At 42.6% G+C, this 24,303-nt stretch overlaps 1 protein-coding gene across 1 annotated transcript in view; it reads left to right on the forward strand.

Annotated features, from left to right (window-relative positions):
• Positions 1-646: 646 nt before the first annotated feature.
• The window catches only part of LOC125751609 (TOX high mobility group box family member 3-like), a 44,275-nt gene continuing 20,618 nt past the window's right edge, over positions 647-24,303 (forward strand). The window contains exon 1 of the mRNA XM_049030659.1: positions 647-1,475. Coding sequence (XP_048886616.1) covers positions 1,374-1,475 — 102 coding nt within the window. The 5' untranslated portion in view covers positions 647-1,373. The remainder of the gene's footprint in view (positions 1,476-24,303) is intronic.

Consider the following 24,303-nt stretch of genomic DNA (forward strand, 5'->3'; position numbering starts at 1 on the left):
GAAGAATTGGTTTTGGGGTACGGATATACATTTAAATTAAGCTAAAATTTACAAAATTGATGGGTTGTGAGTTTTATATTGAGCAATATTACATGTATTTATAATGATCGTAACTCATAACGGTATTTAAATTAATTATGGTTTATTTCTCAGTAATTTGATACAAATGCGTTCACTGTAGATTAGAGTCTCAAGAAAAAATATTTAGAAAGACTAAAATTAGGTTGCATGGATAAAGCAACCGTATGTGGATTTCATTCAGACAGAAGACCCCTGAGCCTGTCAAATATGACAACGGATTACACGAATTCCTATTTAAATCCGAATTACAAGTTTCAGTTAGACAGAGCTCCTTTTATCACATTTTTCTCCTGCGCTCTTTGTGAGAACAGTGTCAAACCATTACTATCATGCTTATATAGAAAAAGAATTGACGACCTAGTCTAAAACATTGTAGTAAGCAGCGTGGTTCGCAATAAGACCACGGACAACAAGTTAATAAGTTGCCTTCCATCGGAACACTAGAGTTCAAGCCGTCGCGCTTTCGCCTGAGATGCTCGGCGCTGGTCCGGGGCTGCTGCTGCCTGAACGGGGAGTGGCGAGCGGCGATCTGGGAGGGGTCCCACTTATTCACACGTTTCACTTCATCCATTCCGTGGCGGAGCAGCAGCCAGTAGCGGAACACGGAGCTCCGGCATTTAAAAAAAACTACAAGGTGCATAAGCTGGGCGACTTACTTACGCGCTTGTGCTTTTTAATGCGGGAATAGAAACAAACTGAATGTAGATACTGGTGAACATAAAATCGCAAGGAAAAGGGGATCTAATTACTTATATTCGTCCATGCGAATAATGGCAACAAACTTTGCGTAAAGTACCAGGGTCGACGAGTGGGCTCTGAGGGAAAGGACGGTTGAATGGGGACGGACGCAGATCTGTTTCAGAAACCGGGACTTCTTGAATGATACGTTTTTTTTTCCATCTTTTTTCCAACTTGGGGAAGGTGGTGGAAAGTCGCGTGGCTTCTTTGTGTATAGCAGCTGCTGTTAAATGCATGGGCAAACACTGCGGCTTGGCATACAGATAAGAGTTATCGAAGGGAAGCTTTGAACGCTGCCAGTCAGTGTTTGAGTTCAAACCGATTGCTGGACAACAGCTACCGCTGCAAGAGGATTAAAACTGCATATACTACACCCTCCCCACGCGTTATATCGTACCTCTTCTGCTCACCGTCCCGACAAAAGATTGCGGGATTCTCTTACCAACTCCATACGCGTGGATTGTAAAGTAGGCAAAAAAACACAGAAAGCGAGCCTAATACCTTTTTAAACTGAGCGAGGTCGCCAGAATTGCTACTTCTCTTCCCAAAACATCATGGATGTAAGGTTTTATCCGTCAGCCGGTGGAAATCCTATCCCCGGAGATCCATCCAACCTGAATTTTTCCCACTGCTTGGGTTACTACAACTACAACAAGGTGAAGTGTTTTCTGATTTTACTCTTTCATTGTGTTACATTGTTTCCTTCGTGTTGTACTCAAGTTTACGCGACGTTGATGTTTGAATAGCGCCTCTCTGGTCTTTTAAATGAATATGTTGCGGAAGTATCGTAATAAATATTTTTAAATGAGTTCTGTCATTTGGTAGCGATTAAAAGCGTGCAGCAGTTATGGACCCTACACGTACGCTGTCACTTTTGGTTTGTATTTTATCCCGCAACTTGGTGATATTACAACTCGCTCACTAGAAAAGGGTCAATTTCTTTCCATATTCCCGCTGAAATACTGCTTTATGACTCTTAATATCTTGTTTGCAGTAACCTGCTGTTGTGTTTGCTTGTCTCACAACGCAACTTTAACAGAGATGAATGTTGTGGGTAAATGTTTAAATCAAGGCTGTGTGAAATGATTACTGTTACATGCTGCTGGGTCTGGGAGAAGAGAGAGAGAGAGAGAGAGAGAGAAAAAAAAAAACTTATGGTGCGTTTCTTAGCGTGACCCGTGTTACTGAAAGTGCAGTGAGACTTGTTAAAATGCTGCTCATGTTTCTGTGAAAAAGTTTGTCATTAGTAGTTGGGAGTTGCTGAACAAAGCTGTCAGGTACTGACTGCTCAGATAACAAGACAGTGACTGATCTGAAGCTCCTTATTCTCTCTGTGTGGCTGCGCATGCCTGCGCTTATTTTCACGAGGTGGGGCCTGGGGGGGGGGGGGGGGGTCAGAAAAGCGCAATTTTAGATACAATCATTTGTTTTGTTTCAGTTCCAGCGCTACCACTCGAGGGAGCCTTGTCCAACACCTAATCAGTGTAGGTTTTGTCACACTATCAACAGGAAGCCCCCATGTTTCAGCCTAGAGTCATTTGTTGCACTTTTTGTGTAGTAGTATTGGTGTCAGGTTGTTGTGGCATGGTGAAGCTTTAATGGATACTTCTCTAGTAATCAGTTTTTAAATTAATGACAGTTTAGCACTTAGCAATTTCTAATTATGATTGATTGTATCAGCTTGAATCCAGCTGAGCATTTCCATGCTAGTTTGTAACTGTAAGGTTTGGTCAATGTCTGAATTGTATCTAGATAAAATATGATTTTGGAATCAGTTGCAAAATAAGGATCTTGATAATTCAGACAGGTTACACGTCTCTGTTTACTTTTATGAAGATTTTGGGGGAAATATGTCTTTGCGGTTTTAGTGTATGACCTGTCGGGCTGTACACATAAGATACTCATAAGATGTTTTTTGCAGATAAGTTTGCTCGAGACAGAAAGGTTACATTCCAACGCCATCAAGCAGCATAGTTTTATCTATAATGAGAAAATAAACAATCGCAAAATGCATAGTTTGAATATTAAATTGTGTAACTGAACAAATCCTGAGTTGTTTTTCGTGTGAATGACTAGAGTTGGCTTAACAAGGCCATTTTCCTAAATCAGCTGCAATTCTGTGACTCTGCACTGATAAGCACATTCAGCTATAATTTCCAAGAGGCCTACTGAGGGGCAGCAGTGGAATTGCTTGGACTTTTAGTAATTGTGGTTGTGGCAACATTGTATTCATCATTTCATTAGGGCCATAATAACCACTGTCCTGGATACAAAACCTTAATTGCCTGGGGTACAAATGTTTCCTACTTTGCCTTTTTGGCTCAGAGAGGCTCTGGCCATTACTTCCTAGCTCTAAGTCAACCATCTGCCGGTGAGCAGGTGAGTGTGTGGGGGTGGGGGGAAGGAACTGCATGTTGGACAGCTTCTGCCCAGCCTAGTAGAACACGTACCCCCACAGTGCAGATGTGATAAGGGGTCCTGCTGAGAACCGTCTAACATGTCATACCTATCAAATGGTTCCCCATATCAAGTCATATGCTTGGAAGATCTGTGTAGGTGGATTTTTCCTGAAGAATTTGAGTGTTTCCCATCGAGAGGCAGTACAGAGGACAAATATAAGATCTCATGATTTTACTCTATCATCTGGCCCTGGTTGTTTTAATTGGATAGAACGAGAACAAATAAAATCGGTGCATCTGGCGTTTCTTTGAGCGGCACGGCCTTACAGAACACTATCTAATCCCTTGCTAAATGTTAACCTGCGTTTCACACTGTTACACACTTCAACATGCTGCCAGATGGACATCAGCCATGTTATGAGTTCTGCTGTGTATTTATCTGGATGAGAAAAAGGAAAAATAAACAGTATATTAATTTCATAAGCAGCTCTTCTTGTTTAATTAAGTATGAGGCTGGATCATGCTTAAAACAGTCAGCTGAGGATACTCTTAAATGGAATAGATGATCCAAATTAAGTTATTGATTTTCAAGCCATGAGTCCTTCACACTTCTGTTCAATCATTTTTTTTACTGCAAGACTGCTTAATGTGAGCTCAGCTGTTAAAATGGAGTGCTCCCTGCAGTAGGCAATGCCTACAACTGTCAATCTCACTGTTCCATATAAAAAACTCTCAAAATGGATACTTAGGCAAAAAAAGGTTTCGTAAGAACTATGCAAAATCAAACTTATTGTGAACTATTTTTTTTTTTGCTGCATTCAACACCTACTGTAATTAACATGAGTGCCGTTATTTCTAAGTAAGTGTGAAGGAAAAGCTTTTGGTGAGAAATCCCGATGCTGCCTATTCTCAGTGGTTAATATGTCAATGCAGGCCTTTGAGCGAATTAAACACTACAAAGGAAATTAAGCGCTGGCCTAGATGAACCTTTAATCTGAAGGAATGGAACACAAGCCTGGACAAGCTTCTGTAATCTGAAGGCCTGGATCAACCCGAGTGATTACGAGGAAGCGAGCGCAGATCTGGACGAAAAGGACCGTTAAGGCTGACTGTAACATTCCTGTAAGACACTGTTGCTGTAATCTCAATTTATTTCCAATACCCTTGTTGAGCTTTCGTTCTGGGTCCGTGCCCAGTTCAGCAGGCTTTTGTTTGCCCAAAATTTGCAATCAAAGCAGCTCTTCTTTCAAAGACAGTCTGATCTATCCCCTGCTCATAACCAAAGCAGTAGGGACTGTTTCATATGTGGAGTATATGTGCGTATGTAGTGGTTGGAGTCATTACTGTTTGAAAAAGAGTAACTTATGCAGTGTTAAGTTTGACAGATGCAACAAAGTATCTGCCGTAGCCAATGGGTGTTTTTTCAGATGTGTGTAGTTTAGGATTTCTGTGGTAGCCACATAATCATGCAGATGTTTTGGAAGTTGCACAGTGGTACAGTTCACTGAATTTACACTGAAACCAGAACCAACAGTATAGCTTCCATGGATATTTTTCCTGTTACTGTCCTGCTCTGTAATGAAATACAGATCGCATTCTGGTGTTGTGCTGTTCCGTGTTTTAATGGTGCCTCTCATATAACAAGTTTTATATGCACAGTTTCATTAGCTGTGGTAGTAGCGACTATTAACACCAGATGGTATTTAGTCAAGGGCTTTCAACTAGATTGGTGTTAGCAGATTTTTGCAGTCAGGGAGACTGATGATTTAAGTGTCTTGCTAATTAGAGTGATGTCATTTTAAGGAGCCCAACGTGTTTCACCCACTCTCGGTCTGACCGTCTGTAAAGATGAGATTTCAAGACTAGTTTTTATAAGGTTTTTTTTTTTTTTAGGTGTATGTGTGTTTTATTTTACCTGCAGAGAAAGAAAAATGTACATACTTGAACTGCCCCTAAGAGGCTTGGTAGAAATTCTGAGCCATGAGTATGGGCTATCGCAGATGGTGTCGCTGTGAGGAGACTGTAAAGTACCTTCAAATTACAGTGAATTAAGTCATCCTGCCTTGCTCTTAATTCTTAACATGCTGTCCTGTTATAATGAAATACGTGTGCTGGGGCTTAAGTGCCGTTCTAAGTACAGTCGGTTGAAATAGTAATGTGCTTTGTCATGAGATTCCTGACCCTGGCATATTGGGAACAAGCAGAACTTTTATAAAGTTAAATAAGAGTACAGTTTGGGTGGCTTAATAGGCTCTGACTAAATGGCACAGTGCACTACACTGGCACTAAAATGCCTTATATGGTGCCGGGGTTTCAGTGCTTTTACGGTATTGTTTAGAACAAAGCAGAAAGGAAACAAAGAGGTTCCAGAGATACTGAATTACAACCCTCCCCCTTCCCTGAAGTTTTCCCTACGTGTTTGTGTTTTGTAGCAGGGAAGAAGTGGTTAAAGAACTCTGCAAACACAGAGTGTATTCCCAAAGTGTGCGCAGCTGGTGACATTTAATTGCAAAGGGCTGCACACATTCTAAAGGCACTCAACATGACTTTAAGCGGACGATCCAACAGAAGGCGCTGGCATGGTTATTTTTAAACCTTGATTTATGTAACTGGATCCCCTTCATTTATGTTTTATAGGTGCAGAAAGCGAATGCCTGATGTATTTTATGTTGGGCTTTTGATGCTTGCTCAACAGTCGCGGTACTTTTGAATTGTTCGGCGCCAGATGGTGTGACCCGGTTCCTCCGAGATCAGGGCAGCTTGTTCTCCAGTTTTTTTTATATTAAATTCCGCCGAGCACAGCAAACTGGACTGTGCTGTGTCCTTTCCGAGCAGTATGTGAATCGCGCTGCCGATCCAATTTGCTTAAACAGCCCGTGTGCTGTCTGTAATGGAAATCGTGTTTCCATAAAGCGCTGCCGCTGAGCTCCTATCGGCTCCCGTAAGAGGAAGCTTTATGACGCCTCTCCACCTGCGCTAATAATGGTTGCTATGGAAGCTGTGACGGAGCGTTTTCCGGCGTTGTAACGAGGCAAACCAAACCAAACAGAGGGACGAATGCTCTGGGCTTGGGGGGCGGGGGTCCAAACACCCACCTTTTCAATTTCAAGCAGGCCGGTTTTTATAAGAATAAAAAGGTAAATGACTGTCGCAGCGAATACCAGATGTGTCCCGATGAGCTTTTGCTCCAGAGTGACACGGAGTCTTTATTTCGGTCTGTTATTTAGTTTTTTTTGTTTCCGGTCCGTTGCAGCAGCTGTAGTATTGTGTGGCCGGATAATGTACAGATTCCCTTTTCTGACATTGCTTCAATTGCCTGCGCCTCCTATGCAATATACTCGTAGTTGCCGCGCTGGCACAGATCTCGTCTGCCGTGCTTTCACTGCAGCCAGCTGACCTTGCAACATATTGTCCTGATCGACAATGTCAGCGTGCCACAGCATATAAGGCAGGGCGGACGCATGTCTTCGGTGCAGCATTTAGTCAGCTACGTTTCAGGGAGGAAAAAATATTTTTGAATCGTGTGCGTTCGTGTTGGTGAGGAGGATGGCAGCGATCATGACCAACCAGTTTCTCTCATCTTGGTGAGCCAGGTGTGAAGCCATCCGTGAGTCATCTGCCACTGGATGACACTTCCTGTTTTTCCGCTTAAACATTTCACCAAGTTCTGCATCTCTGCGAATCCACCCACAGAGAGGCTTTAAAGTGGAGCTCAGCCTCCTGATCGGCGAAGTTTAATCACACCAGTGATGGATTTGGGTAGTTTAACGCGATGAAGAATCAGCATTATATTTTGGGGAAAGAAAGTGAAAATTGTTATCTTGCTGAAGGGTTACTGACCCACTATGATTTTTAGTTTAATTTGTTTTCTTTTACTGAACAGACGGGAAATAAGGGCAAGAGATTGGATGTGTACATACTGCTTTTTTGCGTTTTTTTTTCTTTTACTTTATCTGATATCTGGGTCTTGGAACGAAGTAAACTGTCCAGATCAATGGGTTTCAGAAATTCTGTGTTGCATGTTTTTTTTTCCCCGTTTTCATTGCTTGTGGGAGTCCAGCAGGCTTCTAACCTGCCGTTCCGTCACACAGTGTGGGTCTTCCTCCAAAATTGTATTTGTAATAAAAAAAAAACCGAAAGGTTTCAAATTAATTATTCATGAAATGTTTATTCAGTTATCCAAAACCCATCTGTCCCCCCCAAATAAGCTTTGTTTATTCAAAAATATTTTTTCATTGAGTGCACTAGTGCACAATATTAGGCTGATAATCGGAGCCCCATTGGCAATTATGAAAGATCTACTTTGCTTTAGCTGGTTTGAAATGGCTTCTTAATTACTAATTTCCTGTCTGCAATCTAGAATATCTGAAATTATAATTATTATACTGTAATTATTAGACCTCTTAAACATCATTAATTTTAATGACACTTACAATTAAAGTGATTATGTATGATTATGCAGTCTTTCCAATCTCCTGCAATTTATGTCCCTGTGAAGGCAGGGCAGTGATATGCGAGCAGAGAGAGTTGATCTCGTGTTTGGCGACGGCCGCATTTTCCTGACCCGCTGCAGATATCAGTCGAAAGGTGAACGTATGTCTGGTTTAACGTGCCGCATGAAATATCTGACTTTTAAAAAAAAAAAGCTGTGTAATTGATCTTGGCCTTGCTCAGCCACGAGTTCAGTGTTCAGCATTCTAAGCGAATGTACCGCAGGTTGTGTAATGCTGAAAAGGAATGACACTCGTGTATATACAAGAATTCTGTTTTCCCGCGATGAGCCGTTTCAGCCTGGCTTTGTTTTGCCGTATCTCTGACAGGGTGAGCTTCACTGACCCATTACAGAGACAGAGTCTCTATGCCCTAGAAACTGGTTTTTGCTGAGAATCAAGTGGTTTCAAAAGGACAAGTCAATCATTTCTGGATGGGTGAGTTAATAAGCGCTGTGCCCTGTAAAATGAGAGGCCTTATGGTAAAGACTCAAACTCCATCCTGGAGCGGTTACAGACGGTCACTTCCACTGAAGTCTGAAACTGCGCTCGCCGCTACCGTGCGCGGGGGGGGCGGGGGGGGGGGGGGGCATAGTGAGTCATTCTGAAATCTCTTCCTCTCTTGTGTCCTGTCTGTCCTTTGCTGGGGTAATGGACCATACTCTCACATAAAGGCTGTTTTTTCAGAACTATTTTTAAATCCATATTTTAAGTATGTTGCAATCCCAAATGTTTGTTTTGGTACACTTGGGTTAAGACTTGAAGATTGGTGCAAGGCTTTCTCTACCCCCTTCCCCCACTAAGGGCCTCACTGTTCATGCTCATCCCAAGAAGACCATCATCATCCCTGCCTAAAGATCATAACGGCCCACAGACTTACTTGTGTCCCTTGGCCTTGCCCTATTTGGTATTCTTCTTCCTCCAAACCTATGACTACACATTTTTCTAATAGCTCAGATTAATCATTCTGCTAAAGTACTGGATTGTTCTTAGGAATTATCAAGTACTAATTCTTCATCTATACATTCGAACTTCCAACCGTTTATCCAGTCTGGGCCCATGAGGTGATATTTGTCTTGATATAATCTTTAACACCAGCTATGTTAATATCTTGGGTTTAATCTTGGTTTAATACATTATTATTGCACTCTTTCAACCTGTTCCTAAATTCATTTATTGGAATCATGATAAGCAAATACATTTCTCACCCTAATAAAAAGTGTAATTAGTACCTATCAGTTGTGCGTAGATTTTTTTTCCCCCATCCTGGCTTGGTTCCATTTAAGCCTGCGTTCTGGGTTCTGCCCATCAGTGAAATGTCTGGTAATTGGTCTTTGCAATTTACCCGATGAGTGCTGTGAATGCTTTCATTTTAAAATTCAGTTGATTTTCCCAGTGCACTTTGAATTATACGTCTGCTAATTTAGTCAATGTCATAATCAATCCTGGGTTTTGACCTTAGATACAACCGTACCTTATCTGACTTTTTCAAGCTACTTCTATTGAATGTATTTCTGTGCAAGAGCTGACCTTCTCGAAAGGTTAAAACAACATACAAAAAAAAATACAGTTTGTTTTGCAAGAGCTGTGGGGTTGGGAAAAGAGACATGGAAAGATCTTTTGCAATAAGATGAAATCTTTTAAACATGGAAAAACCGAACTGATTACAAAAAAAGTTAAAAACCAAACCCAGCAGGTTGTTGGTCAGCAGGGTATAGTAGAGTAAATTCATGTACCCTCCCCCCCCCCATGCCATTCAGGACAAGGGTGAGTTTTTCGAGGAGATAAAAGCAGCAGGTGTGTAAATATTTATATGGCTCTGTTGGGGGCTCTAAGAAAATGGGAGGTGACAGTCTGTCTAAACTCTCACAGAGGTTGAAGCACTTTGGTAACACTTTACTATGTTTTTGTAACTCCCAAAATGCAACAGTAATTTTGGGGAAAGAAGCACTTGAGAGTATGAGTATATATAAACAAATGTGTTAAAATGTTGGTTATATCTATATTCGAGCAGGATCCTGCAATGCTATGCATTTTTTATTCTCCTAAATTAATGGTCCTTCAGGGTTAAATCAAATTCCACGTCTGGCCTCCTCTGTAAGGGTCCATTTCATTTCTCATTCCTTAGGCATCTTCATTGCTGAACCACATAGAGGTATCATTGTTATCAAATCCCTCCATTTGGGGGCTTGAGCTCAGGCAGTGCATGGTTTTTTCCTCCTGTCTTTGGATTCTTCTCAGCAGTAGATACCAACAGGATGAGTGGGGAAAGGCAGCAGCCATCTAGGCAGTTAGCACATGCTATGTGGTCATGGTTGCGGATTTACCTGTTTAATGTGAGGAGAGCTCCAATGGTTTGGAAAGCAGGAAATCGTCTTTTCGTCTTGCTGGTTCACTATAGGGCTCGATTTATTGTATCAGTTGGCCAGTGTTAAGTTTCCACAAGGTGGCTTGTTTTATATCTTGAAAATTTTTTTTTCTCTCTGGTGTTTGGTCAAATTTACATAATCATGTAAATCAGTAAAGCACTGTCTAATTAAAATTATTGGTGCCTAATTTGTGGCAATTTAAAATATCATCAACCATTGTTAACAAAAGTCTTGGGTAATTACCGATCTAGCTTCAGGATCTCTGGAGCATATTGTACTGTAGAACAGTGTTTCCCAACCCAGTCCTCGGGGAACCCCGGACAGTCCATGTTTTATCTCCATCCCAACTCCCAGCCAATCAGGAACACCGAATACCTGGTACAGGTGCGGTGGGAGCTGAGAGGAAGCAAAAACGTGGACTGTCCAGGGTTCCCCATAGAACCATAGAAGACAGTCTGCAGAGAAGGTTCTGTGGGTTGTGTACCAGATGTTATATCTGTGTCTTTCCTGGAGAATGTCTCAGATGCCGTTTAGATTGCACTGGACAAGCAGTATAGTAATATAACGTAGAGTTACTGTGCCACAATCGTTTTTCCAATCTGATGTTGTTCAAGAGCTGACCTTTTAAGGGTATTTGGTTCCACACCCTGTTTATTATTAGTTGTATTTTTATTGATTCATGGAAAAAGGCGATCTTAACTTGGAATGTCATTGAGAAGATACTTTTATGTGCATAGTTTATCTTGCCTTTTCTGCCAAAGGAAAACAATCACAGCCTCAGCCTCTGCAGGCTCCAAGGACAAATTGTTTAAAAACTAGACAGTACATTTAGATGCTTTCTTTATGGAGCTTGAGTGTGCAACCCAGGGCTATTAATCACTTGGCCAGCATTTGAAAGATGCACGCTAGGTGTTGGAGAACTTAATGCAACATAAAAGCTAACCCTTTTACTGAAACGTGTTAATGTAAGACATAATGTCTCTCAATTTTTTTTTTAATTAACTGCAGATGGACACAGTTCCTCAGTGGTCATTCCAACATACATTTTCTTACTTCTGGAGATGTTTTGCATGTTTTTAATTTTTAATGTTTTTAATATAATGACTTTCAGTTCAAGTCATTATAAGTTCATGTTCAAGTTATTGGTGTGTATAAGATTTATTTCTGGATATACTCTGAAAACCAATGCAGAAAAATAAGAGTAGATAACAAAACACCCACAGATATTACAAAGGATCTTCAGAAAGCCTTGTGCTCTCTTAGCCTAGGTAATATCAGCATGTCATTTCATAGCTGGGAGCCCTATTTCTTCCATACTTTGCTAGTTCTTTCACAAACACAATTGGAAGGTGGTTGCTTAAGACACCAGCTTCCCAAAATTACCAGTGATTGCTTCAGTACGTATCTGATATGTGTGTATGTGTGTGTGTGTGTGTGTTTGCATGGATCACTTTTGGGGACCAAATTGTACCCAAATTGTAGTAAAACCTGAAATTTCCCTACCTTTTGGGGACATTTTTTTCAGGTCCCCATTTGGATAACGTCAGTTGTATAAAAATCTGTGAATGCAATCAAAAAAAGTAAAAATGCCAAAAGTCTTGTATTTGGGTTGGTCACTTACGGTTAAGATTAGGGATGGGTAGAGGTTAAGGGTATCGTGATTGGGAATAGGGTTTTTCCCATAGAAATGACTGGACGGTCCCCATTTATATAGTTACACCAACTTGTGTGTGTGTGTGTGTGTGTGTGTGTGTGTGTGTGTGTATGTATGTAAAACCTTTATGGACAAAAGCATTCTTATACACATAACTGAATGTCAAATTTGTGTGTGCATGTATTTAAGCTCCCAGTGAATGCCAAATGAAACTGAGACAGTTACCCTGATTCTGACTGACCTCTCCCTCAGCCCCACCTCTGCTTGGCTTTGAAGAGGAAATCGAGGCAGAATTACGAGCCGCTACTGCTAAATGACAAACAGTTGGATACCAAATTGCTCCCTGCTGTTCAGTGAAGGTTAATTTTATCCCGAAACTGTACAGAGCGATTTCTCGCTGCTAGTGATACAGACAAGAGTGCGACTGTAAATCACAGTCTGCCCCTTGGGCCTAACCTCAGTGAAATATTTTGCAAACAAACACAACAGACAGCTTTTGAAAATTTAATCAGCGACTGTCTTGAGAGGTATTTGTATCAATAGCGCTAGAGAGCAAGGGAAAAGCACAATTAGATGATGATAAAGAAAAGCAGTGTCCCTGAAGTGAAATATTAATTTGCTTTATGGTGCTATGAGGCATTGTCAACACATCCTGTTATACCTCACGGACATACATAAGCACAACCTGGTCTAATGTGGGGAGACGCATCTCCAAAGATTAGGTATCCTTGCTGGTATGTTTTTGATCCCTTGTATGGTATTTGTCCATGCAGTTTCGAGGCAGGCCAATAAGGCTAAAATCATTTCTGGATATGCTGAAGTGTTCCAGGACTTACCGATTCAAAATGACCCTGTTGGCTGCAATTGTTTCTGCCTCCCAAACACTACTGTAAACCCTGGCCTCACGGCGGCTCATGCTGGATGGATGCCCAGACGGCTATTTCCTTGGTGTCAACAGGGATGAGGTCATGTACAAACAAGATCAGGGGTCTCTAGTTCTGATTCTAGAGAGAGCCAATCCATCTGGTTTTCCTTGTTACACTAAATCACTCCCTAGGATTAGAGACACCTGTTGATTTCTGGCTATTAAGCCAACTATTTCTGAGAGCACAGGAGATTGAGAGTAATTTCAGCGTAAACATCTGGATGTAATTTTAAGTGTCATGAAAAAGATGCACTGCCTTGGGGCTACTCAGTCAAACCGAATAACATTCAGACATCTATGATCATAGTCATCTGAAACAACTGGCTGGTTTGAGTGTAAGTGATTAGCAGGTGGCTCTAATCTTTCCACAATGTTGGTTAAATTATAAGATCAGCCAGACTTGTGCTCCGTAGGAACCTCTGGATTAGATTGTGTAGCTGATGCAGAGGGACAGAGAAGGTAATGACAGCTTGCAGGGGGGAGACATCCTGAGGACATGGCATATTGACACCCCCCACCCCAACATGCTCCCTGTCTGTAGACTCAGGATCTAATCCTTTGATTCCGTTCCTTCTATCCAAGCTGGATATCCTGTTTCCCAGCCTGTAGAAGACCATCACCACAACCTTCACTTGAGGATCTTATCCTAGATGCCACCTTCCACCTGCAGGCAGAAATTGAGCCCTCTTAATGAAGCAATGGTCATTCCTCCACAGCCTGATAAAGATGAAGAGAAACAGAATGATTATACTGTATTCGTAAGATTACAGGCAGCTGATTAAAATGTTCATTCGGAGTTATCTGAGGTTAACCTTCTATAATGAAACATTGTGAAAATAATGATACGCTGCCTGACTTTCTGAAAAGGTTGTGCCTGCTTAATGGGCCCCCTGCGACCTTCAGCAGTGGGAGGAGCTCATTGGGCTGAGCCTTCAGCACTCCGATATTTTCGGGAAGGCGGCATTAGCCCCTAACCTCATCGCGGAGCCCTCATATTTTTGGGCTTGCCCCACATCCAGCCACGTTAAGTGCTTTCATGCCATTTAAAATAATCCAACCTTTCAGGTTGCGCGGTGCAATTTTCAAACCTCGCCTGCAGCATCGGGATCCACGGCTCAGTGTATTACGGCCATCATCCAGCAGTTTCTGGTCCCAAGAATTTCACTTAATTTCTCGGTTATTTCCATTAATATACATTCAGTCGCCACTTCACCAGGTGCACCTCGCTGGCACTGGGTAGCCTCCACTTCTGCCTCCAGAATTGCCTCCGAGGTTAATGCGCTGTGCGTTCAGAGGAGCCTTTTCCCACACCGCTGTTACATTGAACAGTAAGTGTACCTGATAAATTGCCCATTGGGGATGTACTTTTGAGCTATGTGCTCAAAACACAGAGTGTTACAGGTCTGTATAAATACTATGTTTCATTTTTGTGAAAAATACAACATAAATATGCTTTGTATATACGTGCATCTGTGTAATATTTCTGTAATGGTCCGTCCAAGCCACTGTCTTCAACAATGATAATTTATACTGATTATTTCAGGTTGAAATACTAATTTAATATTAATGTGTAAGGTGGAGTAGACAGGAGAATTCAAAGCCGTTGTTCAGGATGTCTGAGGGAACACAAAACCTCACAAACCCCAGGCTATCAATCAAGTCTTTAAGGCCGTGTAAAGAGTCTGACCTTACTGTTCTTCCCAACTGCGGTTCACTTTGTCACCAAGCTCTTCGTTTACAGTTAATAGTGCAAACACTACAACCTCCACAGGCCATGGACAATAGTCAAGAACACGTTTCTCTTACTTTCCAGTGTAGAAGGATGTCTCAAACTCGAATAAATTAATATCCAGCTACATATTAGCTTGTTCTTTGTTTAATATGCACAGTTAATGTAATTTAAGCCCAGTCTTCGGTATCATAGGAATGTCTGTTTGGAGTGAATTAAGCGCATGAATGAATGAAGGACTTTAGCTATAAAGTATGGAGAAGGGTGTAGTGCTGTTTCATTTACATTAACTATAATTCGTCCTCAAAATTCATGCAAGCTCGTCAATGTAAGTTAAATTACCATAATTGAACCCAGCTGCGCAGATGTTGACCGAAAATTGCCATTTTCCATGAGTGGGTTGTCTGTGTTTCTTGTCTCAAACTGCACTCATATACGGGATTTCAAGACAAACAAGACTGATATGAATATGTACCATTTAAACAGGCCAGCTGTTAGTGCCAGATGCCATGTTTGAACGCTGCTAGGCTGCACAGCATCAACAGCTATCGTTATTTGTGACTTGAACTCTTTAATCTTCTGGGACTTTGTTTTCAGTATGGTGCCCATGAAAGATCATTTGTTCACCAGCTGCATCTGCCTGCATATCCCTGCACAATATCTGACTTTTTTTTTTTTAATTGGGGAAAAGTGCTGCTGTCTGGTTACCCAGAAACATGGGAAGCCAAAAATTGCCCTTCAGTGGTACTCTGATGAAGCACTCTGTAGGGTGAGGGGATGTCTCGAGGCATGTGATATTTGGCATGCTTTACAAGTGGGTGCTGATGGCGACAGACCCTCTTTGGATATTTGCGAATCTTAGTGCCAATTAATGCTTTAAAACGGCTTTTATGATTGGTACTGCTGCCGTTGTTTAAAATCCTTGTTTCATCCAGTATCAAAGCTTCTCTGTAATCAAGGTTGATGCCAGGCAAATTATTTTCTCTTTAATTGCAAGTAGGTAGGGATTGTGGGGAGAAAAAAATCTCCACATTTAGCCTGCTGAGATGGGATTTTCCATTTCCAGCAAAACATATTTATAACGAGAACTAATTAACAAATAGTGCAATTACACCATCTACATGTTCTACATAAAAGGTGCCATCCAACTGGCAAGCCTCAAGCCGAAATAACAAAGAATGAATAAATCAAAGTGTTTCTGTAAACTGAGGCAATCCCCTTGGGAGTTACCTTAGTGCTTAATTAAAACCAGAAGGAGCTTGTTTTAGGCATAGGTGAGCGAGACTGGAATTACAATGAACCCCAGAGCTACTCTGTGGAGAGCATTCTCTGTATTGTACATCTAGAATGTAATAAAATAAAACTGGAAGAGCACTTTAAATGCTCACTAGGCCATTATTAATATTGATGATGATTATTATTATTATTATTATCACCCCACAAAATGTTGGTGTTTACTGGTTTGTATAGAGCCAGTAATACTAATGTAGCGTTCGAGCTTGCAGAAGGTCCAATCACGAGGAATTCCATGACTGGGGTCTGTGACTTAGTGACTGACCTCAAAATGAATCGTATTGACTAGCAGATGCTTTATTTCTGAACAAGTATGAGTTATGGCTTCTGTAGCTGTATGCTGGAATGTTGCGGTATATTACATCAAGGGTGGGCAACTGCCATGATGGTTAAGGGGCTTTTAATCAGGAGCTAAAGATTTGAGTGTCAGAGTGACTCCTGCATCCCCTAACTTTTGAGTGATACAGTCAACTTGAACAGCTTTGGTAAACGTAGATCAGGTGGAACAGTTGAAGGTAATGAGTTCAGTAAATTGCCTTGGACTATTGTGCCATGCAGAGGAGTGATTGCTCAATTTAGAACAACTTCAAGGCTCATTTTGGTCTTGCAGATGATGCTTTGTAATGCTTATGCAACAATGTACTCATAGTAGAGGAGCAACAGTGATGATTGCACATTTTAACATGCTACCTGTGATGAATTAGTGGAATTACCTAGCGCGTGTATAGTACCATATGTGATATGCTGGGTCCTGATTACAGAATCAGTGTATGACTCTCCGGTGCCCCTGCTCATATAGGTGGAGACAACCAGATTATTTGAATGAGCGCTCTTGAGTTCGTTTCACTGCGCCGTTCTAATGATGGTGTGAAATGCCTGTTATTTCTCAGTAGGTGGAGAAGGAAAAAAGACGGAGCTCGCAGTCGGTGTCGTGTGAGCTAATTAGGTTGATATCCTTAACAGGGATGAATGGAGAGATGAGCAGTCCCCGTCCATGCAGTGTAACTGCCGGGTCTGCAGTGTAGCTCTCCGGGTGAACCAGATGGCACTAGCTGTATCCCCCCCCCCCCCCCCCCCCCTTGGTTTAAGAGAGATGCTGGTTGGCCTCACCATGTGTGCACACCCCCAACCTGGCTGCTTATCACTGCGTTACGCATCGTTGGTCATTGTAGGGAAACCCTGGGCTCTGATTAAGACCCATCGGAAAGACCGCGTTGCCGGAGATTCCGATTTCAGGCTCACTGCTTGCCGGCAGGAGTGCGAAAGGAAAAGGGCAAACTAAGGCCTCGTGCTGCTGAATGGAGAACAGCAGCACACTGTGTGCTGAGCCTTCTGGATGGGTGTCACCGCTTCCCGTATCCAAGAAGAAACCTGCGTTTCTGTGTCGTCATAAAGGGAAGCTGTAGTCTGTTGTCGTGTCATTTCTTGCTGTTACATATTGTCGTTTATTAGACACTGGAGAAACATGCTCTTCTCGAAGAGGGTTTTCAAAGTTTACTAGGGATTTCAAACATGCTCGGCGTCGCATACAAAGCTGCGATCCTGTTGCGTTGGGCTTAAAAATCAAAGAATCGAGGTGTAAACTTCTCAAGTTGTCACAGAATTAGCCTTTGCCCGACACCTGGGATGCATCTCGAGTCGACGCGCTGCACGGTTTCGCCCTTGACCCTCACAAACACCACCGCAGTCGTGCATCAGAAAGTCCAGAAACATGCATGTTCTACCAACTTCTTTTATGGCGATGGAACTTCTGATGGAACTGAATAGAAAGACAAGAGAATGACTGCAGCTTTCCTGTCAGCAATTATTGGACTGCCACTGGAATGCCTCTTTGCTAGACAGGTTTATCTGATCTAATATGACTGGAGGATCCATTACCGAGCGGCGAAAAATGTCTGACTCAATGTTTTTCCTGTGGGACGTATGTGCTTAAAGTAAAAGGATTTTGTAATAATGGTTCACTTTCCATTTGCTGTGCCTTCGCTCTTTATAATGAAAGCCTAGCTATCCTTGCTAATCCTCTTCTCTTAAGATCCCCAAAACACAGCTGGATTTCGTTGATAACTCAGACTGGCATTTTGCAGGTGGCTCTGATCTTTCGCAGTTCTTTTCCCTCCATTTTTTTTGTGTTTAGGATTGGGATATCTACACCCTGCGGCTACCCATCTGAATCGGAGACGCATCTTAATTCTGGAGCGACTACCTTGGCCTTGCGTTCCAAAAAGGGAACAAGGGCGGCTCTTTATCGGGACAGATTAACAACCTTTTTTCCTGGCCGTGCCTTTCGTCCGAAAGGCATTAGCAGCTATACAAAAACTGAAACGCTGCAAAATACATTAGCGGCGCGCCTGGCGAGAGAAAAGGCAAAAAAAAAAACACAGTTTCAGTCTTTTTTTAAAAGGCTTTTACAGAAGAAAGGATGGAGGAGGAGATAAGGGAAGACCAGTGTCCTCAACCTCGCTCGTCTGTTTTCATGATTCGATTCTTACTTTTCAGGCTTTAGCTGAAAAGCAGAACGCAAACCAGCAGTGAGTTAATGTACGGTGCAGACACCAGTCGCGCCCCTCTCTTCGCCGGCCACCGACACCGCGACTGCCCCGTGAAGGCAGGAACCTCGTGAAGCAAAACGGAGGACATCCGTCTCCGTATATTCCCGTAATTGAAACAAATTTTCCGCAGTCTTACTTGTTAATCTTCGCCGACTTGTTGATCTGTGGATTCCGGGCAGATTTCTGGAGGGGGGGTCCGTGCATGCTCAGAGTGGCACCCCCTTCAGGAACACCAGCCACCGCAGCCACAAATTGGAGTCTTGCACAGCTCTGGGAAGTGAGCCAAGATTTAAATTAGACAATAACCTCTGCTCCCCAGCATTGGGTCCCTCTTCCCGCTGCAGGCAGCTCCATTTGTTTAATACAGTCAGCCCTGCAGTGTATAATAGACTGACATGTGAGTCACCACTCACCAGCCCGCATTGCTCAGTTGTATAGAGATCGAACTATCATGTCCTGATAGTATTTACAGTGCAATGGTGCTGGGGAAAAAAAAGAACTGATTAGATAAAACTGAAATCTAGCAGATTTTAATTGAGGCCAGATTTATTTTACTCTAGCTATATGTTGAGAAGGGATTGCGGAATGTTTTGTTGTACCCGAAGTATTGAAATAAAGTTCTTTTTGTGAATATTGGTGGTATTATGGAAACACATTTGCCGGGTTGTGATATTTGAAACCAAATACACCTACATGAAAGAGTCTGTGTAATGTGTTCTCAGTCCCTTCCTCCAGCACCCCTAGTCAGTCTGCGTTTTTGTGCTGCCCTACCACCAGCACACTTGATATTTCTTGTCAGCTAATTATAAAGCTCTTGATTACCTGTCTTCAGGCATGCAGACGGTAGACTGTAAGGAAAATGTGGGCTGGGGTGGTGCTAAAGACCGAGTTGGAAGTCTCCGCTGTAACAGATCGAGTTGCAAATCGCACTGCATTTTCAAAAAAGTCTAAACGGAAAAGATACCTTGGTTTAATCTCCTTAACAGTGAAAGGTAAGCTTTGGTAAATGTTTACCTACAGGCAAGTAGCTGCATGAAGCCTGATATTCCCTCCCCTACTCGACTTGTCTACTTTTGTTAAACCGACGGATGAAAGGGTATGTTAACCCGGCTATTGAGATGTGTGTCTACGGCCGCCGGAATGAGCGAGAAGACTGTGCCGTAGACGCTGTTTGTTTAGGCCTTTCGTCACCTGGAGGAATAAACATGAAGCTGTGAGGGATATCGACGAGTGTAATAAAGCGGGGCCTGGAATCACGTACCAGAAAGTGTTAATGACAACAGAGAGAGACCCTTTGACTTGCTGCCATCGAAGATCAGGCATCCTTCATCATCAGGCTTTTAGGCAGGGGCTGTGCGAGGCAGACAAAGGGTGTGGGCCCCAGCAGGGATCTCGCCTTTCTATTTTTGAGAGAGGGACAGAAACTAAAATAGCTGCAGTAGAGCTCTTTGAAGACTTCATGTAGCTTAGCCGATTTCTGCTAAGTGACGGCCATATTTTCACGCTGTTGAAACCTGACCTGACCCCAACGCTTGTGGGAGGGGGGTTGGAAAGGCGAAGGTTAACCTTTACAAATTGCAGGGTACAGCTGATCAGGAAGGAACAGCATGGCCGTACAGTAGCTTAAACAAACCGGCGTACTCAGGGCTACAGTGAAGTATCGCCTTGGGGCCAGACGGTTCAATTGCCGGATGTCACCGCATGTTTTTCCTGACGTTTCTGGTGGAAGATCTCTCTTCTGTGCTGGAAAATAAAGTGCCGCAACACAGAAAATGCGATGCATTCATTTTTCTCTTCAAATCCATCCTTTTCTTGTGATCGACGCACTAATTAGAGGTTGTAGTCTAGTATTTAACCCCGCAGGCTCTTCACGGCATCTCAGTGAATCCAGTTCAATCAACTATACAAAACGATCAGGACCAGATAGAATTCCCATCTGGATTTTTAAAATATCCCTAGCTTACCCCATACCTCTGAGTATCGGTCATGGAGCGAAACCATAAAGTTTATTTCCTGTCAATTTACACACCATTAACGCATTTATTCTGTGAATCTTGAATATAAAATTAATATTTCAGGTCAATTTCTTTTTATATAGTGCCTTTCACAATAGTGTCGCCCCAAGGCTCTTTACATAGGGGTACTGTAATACGTTCCAGCATCACTGGAACCAATGTGAATGTTCCTTAGGAACTTCTTATAAGTTTATGAACCTATGCACACTATAATCTTAATGGATGTGTAATGATTGTTGGCTAGCTGTGAACATGAAGGTTTTCTTCCTGGACTTGAAACACTCCCTTTTCCTGCAGTTTGCCAGTTGCTGTCAGGCTATGGAGATCTTCACCAGCTTTATTATCGACAGCTGTAATGAACAGTGGTGGAGCACGCTGCGGAAATTGAGCTGGAAAGTGAACATGCAAAGTTTAGTCAGATATAGCTATGCCGTAAAGGGGCTAGGGTTTGTCTACAAAGAAAAGAAATGCTTTCATTGTCGGAAAGAGACGTAATTTCTGGGAAAGAAGTGATTGTGTGAGTGTTTGTATTTGATTTGTCATTGGAGCTCTGATGCAGAATATGGAAATATGATGACTGCAGTTCCTTATCTTGCGTCAGAAGGTGAGCTATACATGACAGTTCTGTGAAGTAAAGCAGTCATGGAGAGTGGGATTTAAAGCACTTGGACCATCTTCAGTATCAGATTACTCTGGAAAAAGACAATCAAGATGTGGCATTTCCCATTGTGTCATAGGGGGGAAAAAAAAACCTCATACCGCTGAAAAACAGCAGATCAAAGCCCAGAAGCGAGGAAATAATGGACTCAAGTCTAAATATTATTGGAAGAGAATTAGAGAACTGTCTGGGATTATTTCTGCAAGGATTGTCATTATATAAGAACAGTGCAGTGTCTATTCTCTGTCTGGCAGTTAGGGATTCAGCATCCTCATACCTAATACTGTGTCATACAGCTACTATTGCATCTATCCATCCATCCATCCATCCTTTAGGGCAGTGTTTCCTCACTCAATCCTCGGGATCCCCGGACAGTCCATGTTTTTGCTCCCTCCCAGTTCCCAGCCAATCAGGAACATCGAATACCTGATACACGTGCACTGTGAGCTGAGAGGAAGCAAAAACATGGACTGTCCGAGGTCCATCGAGGACTGGGTTTGGAAACAGTTTTCTGTGTCCAGTTTTCTTTCTTTTGCCCAGATGTGTGGTCTAAGGTTGTGCTCATATCCATCTCCGTGCAGAGCACACAGAACCCAGTCTGGGATTTACGGGTCACGGTGCACACTGCTTCTGTGTCTGTCTCCCACTGCGTTTTCTGCAGGACACCTGGCTCAGTTTGAGTTCTGTTATTTGGGTATTCGCCCTATTTATGTTTTGGTGGTTTCAAATTTTTTTTTTTAACTCTGTGTTAATGCTAATCTCAGCTGAGAGATTCCCCCCCCCCCTCCCCCCCCAAACAATAACATGCGAGATGATCGACTTGGCTCCGAACGTAATTTTTGGTGACAGATTCTGCACGTGTATTGAAATCCAGCTTGTGTAGATGTGGCTGTATGCCGGTTTACTGTCACAAACTGAAAACGTATTCGTAAAAAAAAATTGACTGTGTTAACATGTGCTCAGTTGTCACGATCCCAAAGACCGTGTTATGGCATCTGCCAGCATCTTTATTTTTTATTGCACTGGAAATGAGTTTCTGGTTTGCCAGGATGACTTGGGGAACTAAGAAATGTCCAGTGAAGGGCTTCAGTTTACCCAGCAGCAGCTGCACAGGGAGCCGGAGGTCTGTGCCGTGTGGTGTGGCTTCTCATCGCTTGAACGAAGAGTTCTGAGATGTCGTTATGGCAGACCTGCAAAGAAACAAACACATGAAAAGCAGAATAATTACCTTTACTCATTCTCTATGAGACTTCTAAGTGTTTTACTTCTCTCAAGAGAAATCATTTGAGAACACGGCGAAGGAGTTGTGTTTGGGAGAACAATGGCAACCTGATTACAGAGCTGAAGCTGCACTGTAAAATTGATACATTTGTGGCGAGTGTTGGCGTCAAATTAAACTAGTTTGCAGAAGGTGATGTCGCCTACTTACTTTTTTTTTTATACAGCTGTCTTGTGTTAATGTCCTTTTACTGTACCTTGGTACCCAGACATGCTTATGTTCATGGTTGATTGCTGTTGTCTCCAGCATTTTCCTCACCATTTCGAGGTCCTCTGCTCTGCAGAATCAAACCTATATGCACATAGTTAAAGCTGAAAGGAAAATCATTCAGGACTGATTGTTATGAGTGCATGGGTAAGACTAGGGATCGCTTTACATAAAATTGTCAGCAAGACAGTGAAATATACAGTTTGTGTGCTAGACTGACATAATCCTATTGAAATTTTAAAGGCTGTAGCCAGATGGCTTGTTCCCAAGAGTATATATTAAATATTCTTCCCCTATGGTTATTATTAACCAGAGGGGAAAAGGTTGATCGCACTCTGCAACATAATTATATGAGTTCCAATCCAGCAGAAGTTATGTTCCTTCTTAGCAGTAGGTCAGCCGATTTGTTAGGTTTTTTTTTTTTTTTAATTGATCTGAACCTTTATTTAAGCATAATTCTGCTCCACAAAACCTCTGACCCCTGGAGGCTGCACAACAACAAGCACCTAGATCAGCCAGTGTTTTAAAAAAGCCCACAATGTCATACATGGGGCCCGAGCCTAAATACGTCAATTGATTACATTCAGTAGGAATCCTGCAGTGTGTATAAATATGCTGTTAATAGAATGGCAGTTGCCAGCTGTAGTGTTAAGTATGCCTGACCCATTTTTCCAGCAGAGTGGGGGGGGGGGGGTGAAGGAAATTCATTTTAGTATTAGGTTTGCTTGAAGGAAACTACCCGTGCTTTCCAGCCTCCCGAAAAACACTGCAAACAGTAGTCCTTTCATTGGCAAGAAGCACTTGTTAATGATTAGTTCTTCCCGAGAAAACATTTACTCATGACTGGCAATAGCGGAAATGCAGAGAAAACAGACAGAGCACAGAGTCGGCGCTGTCCGTTAGCCGCCCGCCTGCTGGGACACTGTGCTCCCGCAAAGCCCCGCATCCCGCGGCTATTTTTGGGCTCTCTGCTGACGTCCCCTACTAGCAGGGGTGCACGAGAAAGGGGACAGCGGCTAACCGAGTTCACCGAGCCACAAGTGCCCACAGCTGAGGGCCGTGCCACCTTGGGCTCGCTCCTGTTTGCTCTGGCCATGCCAGTAATCAGCTGAAGTGCTTGTAGATTTAAAGTCAACATCCTGAGATGTACTCTAGGTCTTTAAGGTCTGGTCTCCCCTGTCGATCGTTGTTTTTTTTCTTCTGCCAGAGGGCATCGGTTATGGACCTCCAGTCCAGCCAAGTCTAACCCCCCCGGGGTGATGCCTGAAAGCATAGTATCCATATTATGATGGTCTACGCTAATAGGTCCGGAGCAGAATGCGTCCAGCTTCCTGTTTTTAATTACAGAGCGCTATTGTCTGTGCTGACCCATTTTTGTAACCGGCCCACCATGTGTGGCACAAACTTCCAAATCACAGTTAATTTAATTTGGCACTTGGCATTCAATCAGACAGACTGTGGACATGAACACACATCGCATTCATGAATTGCGGGAGTAGGGTGAGGCGGTGGGTGGGGCGGGTGCGGGGAGGGGAGGGATAACTCTTGAATCTTGGCCCCTAATTAAAGTCCCTCTCTGTATTTGGGGGGGTGGGGGGTGGGTGTTACTTTGCACCTAAGATTTTCCAAACGTTGTACAGCTTTCATTCAATTTACTGTGCGGCGTATTGCCAAAGTTTCCTCTTGGTAAACAGTGTAACCCTAATAACAATCGTTAATAGCAGCAGCAAGAGTAATTAAGCATGGCAGGTGGAATACAATATACTTTCGCATGTCCTACCCACTTAACATGTCATTTTCTCCCCTCTACTAATTTATCTAGTGTCAGTCACACAAAGAGGCTCATGTGCCTCAGGATATAGTGTGTCTCATGACTACATTATGAATTTTCATTCCTTCACCATTGACAGGTTGCTT

The sequence above is a fragment of the Brienomyrus brachyistius genome, chromosome 11 (assembly GCF_023856365.1).
Source record: "Brienomyrus brachyistius isolate T26 chromosome 11, BBRACH_0.4, whole genome shotgun sequence".
Lineage (NCBI taxonomy): Eukaryota > Metazoa > Chordata > Actinopteri > Osteoglossiformes > Mormyridae > Brienomyrus > Brienomyrus brachyistius.